Here is a 538-nt window from a genome sequence, read left to right as displayed (position 1 = left end):
GAGACTGATGACCATCTACAGTCCTTCTGCTAGCTGTATTTTCTCCTGTCTGCACAGAAAGTGGCTTATAAATCCAAGCGCTGGATTTACGACCTGAGGACCATCGCGGAGGTGGAGGGCTCGGGGGTGAAAGCCTGGAAGCATGCAGAGTGGAAGGAGCAGATCCTCGTCCCAGCACTGCCACAGTCCATTCTGCAGGGCTGCAGCCTCATTCATATCGACTACTACATCCAGGTGGGTGCATCAGTGCTCCTGGGCGCTCCCCTGGGCTGGGCTGCTGCTCCTGTGCTCCCTTCTTGGCTGAGCTCCACCACTGAACTGTGTGGTGCGAGGGGCCCTCGCCCCAGGTGAACCTCCCAGCATGATGTAGAACCGAGAGGGTGCCACTCTTCTTCCTTCTCTCCCAGGTTTCCCTCAAGTCGCCGGAGGTGTCGGTCACCCTCCCCATCTACATCGGTAACATCGCTGTGAACAGGCTGCCCCTGAGCCCCTCCCGCTCCATCCAGCACTTGCCCTCTGCCGTGGTCCCCAGCGCCCC

The 538-nt window shown here is 59.7% G+C and overlaps 1 protein-coding gene across 1 annotated transcript in view; it reads left to right on the top strand.

Moving 5' to 3' along the window:
• Window positions 1-57: 57 nt before the first annotated feature.
• ARRDC1 (arrestin domain containing 1) overlaps window positions 58-538 on the top strand; it is a gene marked incomplete at its 5' end in the record, with an annotated part of 1,712 nt that continues 1,231 nt past the window's right edge. The window contains 2 exons of the mRNA XM_008942784.1: window positions 58-234; window positions 408-533. Of these exons, the coding sequence (XP_008941032.1) occupies window positions 58-234; window positions 408-533 (303 nt within the window). The remainder of the gene's footprint in view (window positions 235-407; window positions 534-538) is intronic.

This window comes from Merops nubicus, unplaced genomic scaffold (assembly GCF_000691845.1).
Source record: "Merops nubicus isolate BGI_N331 unplaced genomic scaffold, ASM69184v1 scaffold38196, whole genome shotgun sequence".
Lineage (NCBI taxonomy): Eukaryota > Metazoa > Chordata > Aves > Coraciiformes > Meropidae > Merops > Merops nubicus.
Note: the sequence above shows the minus strand (reverse complement) of the source record. Positions and strands in the feature narration are given on the sequence as shown.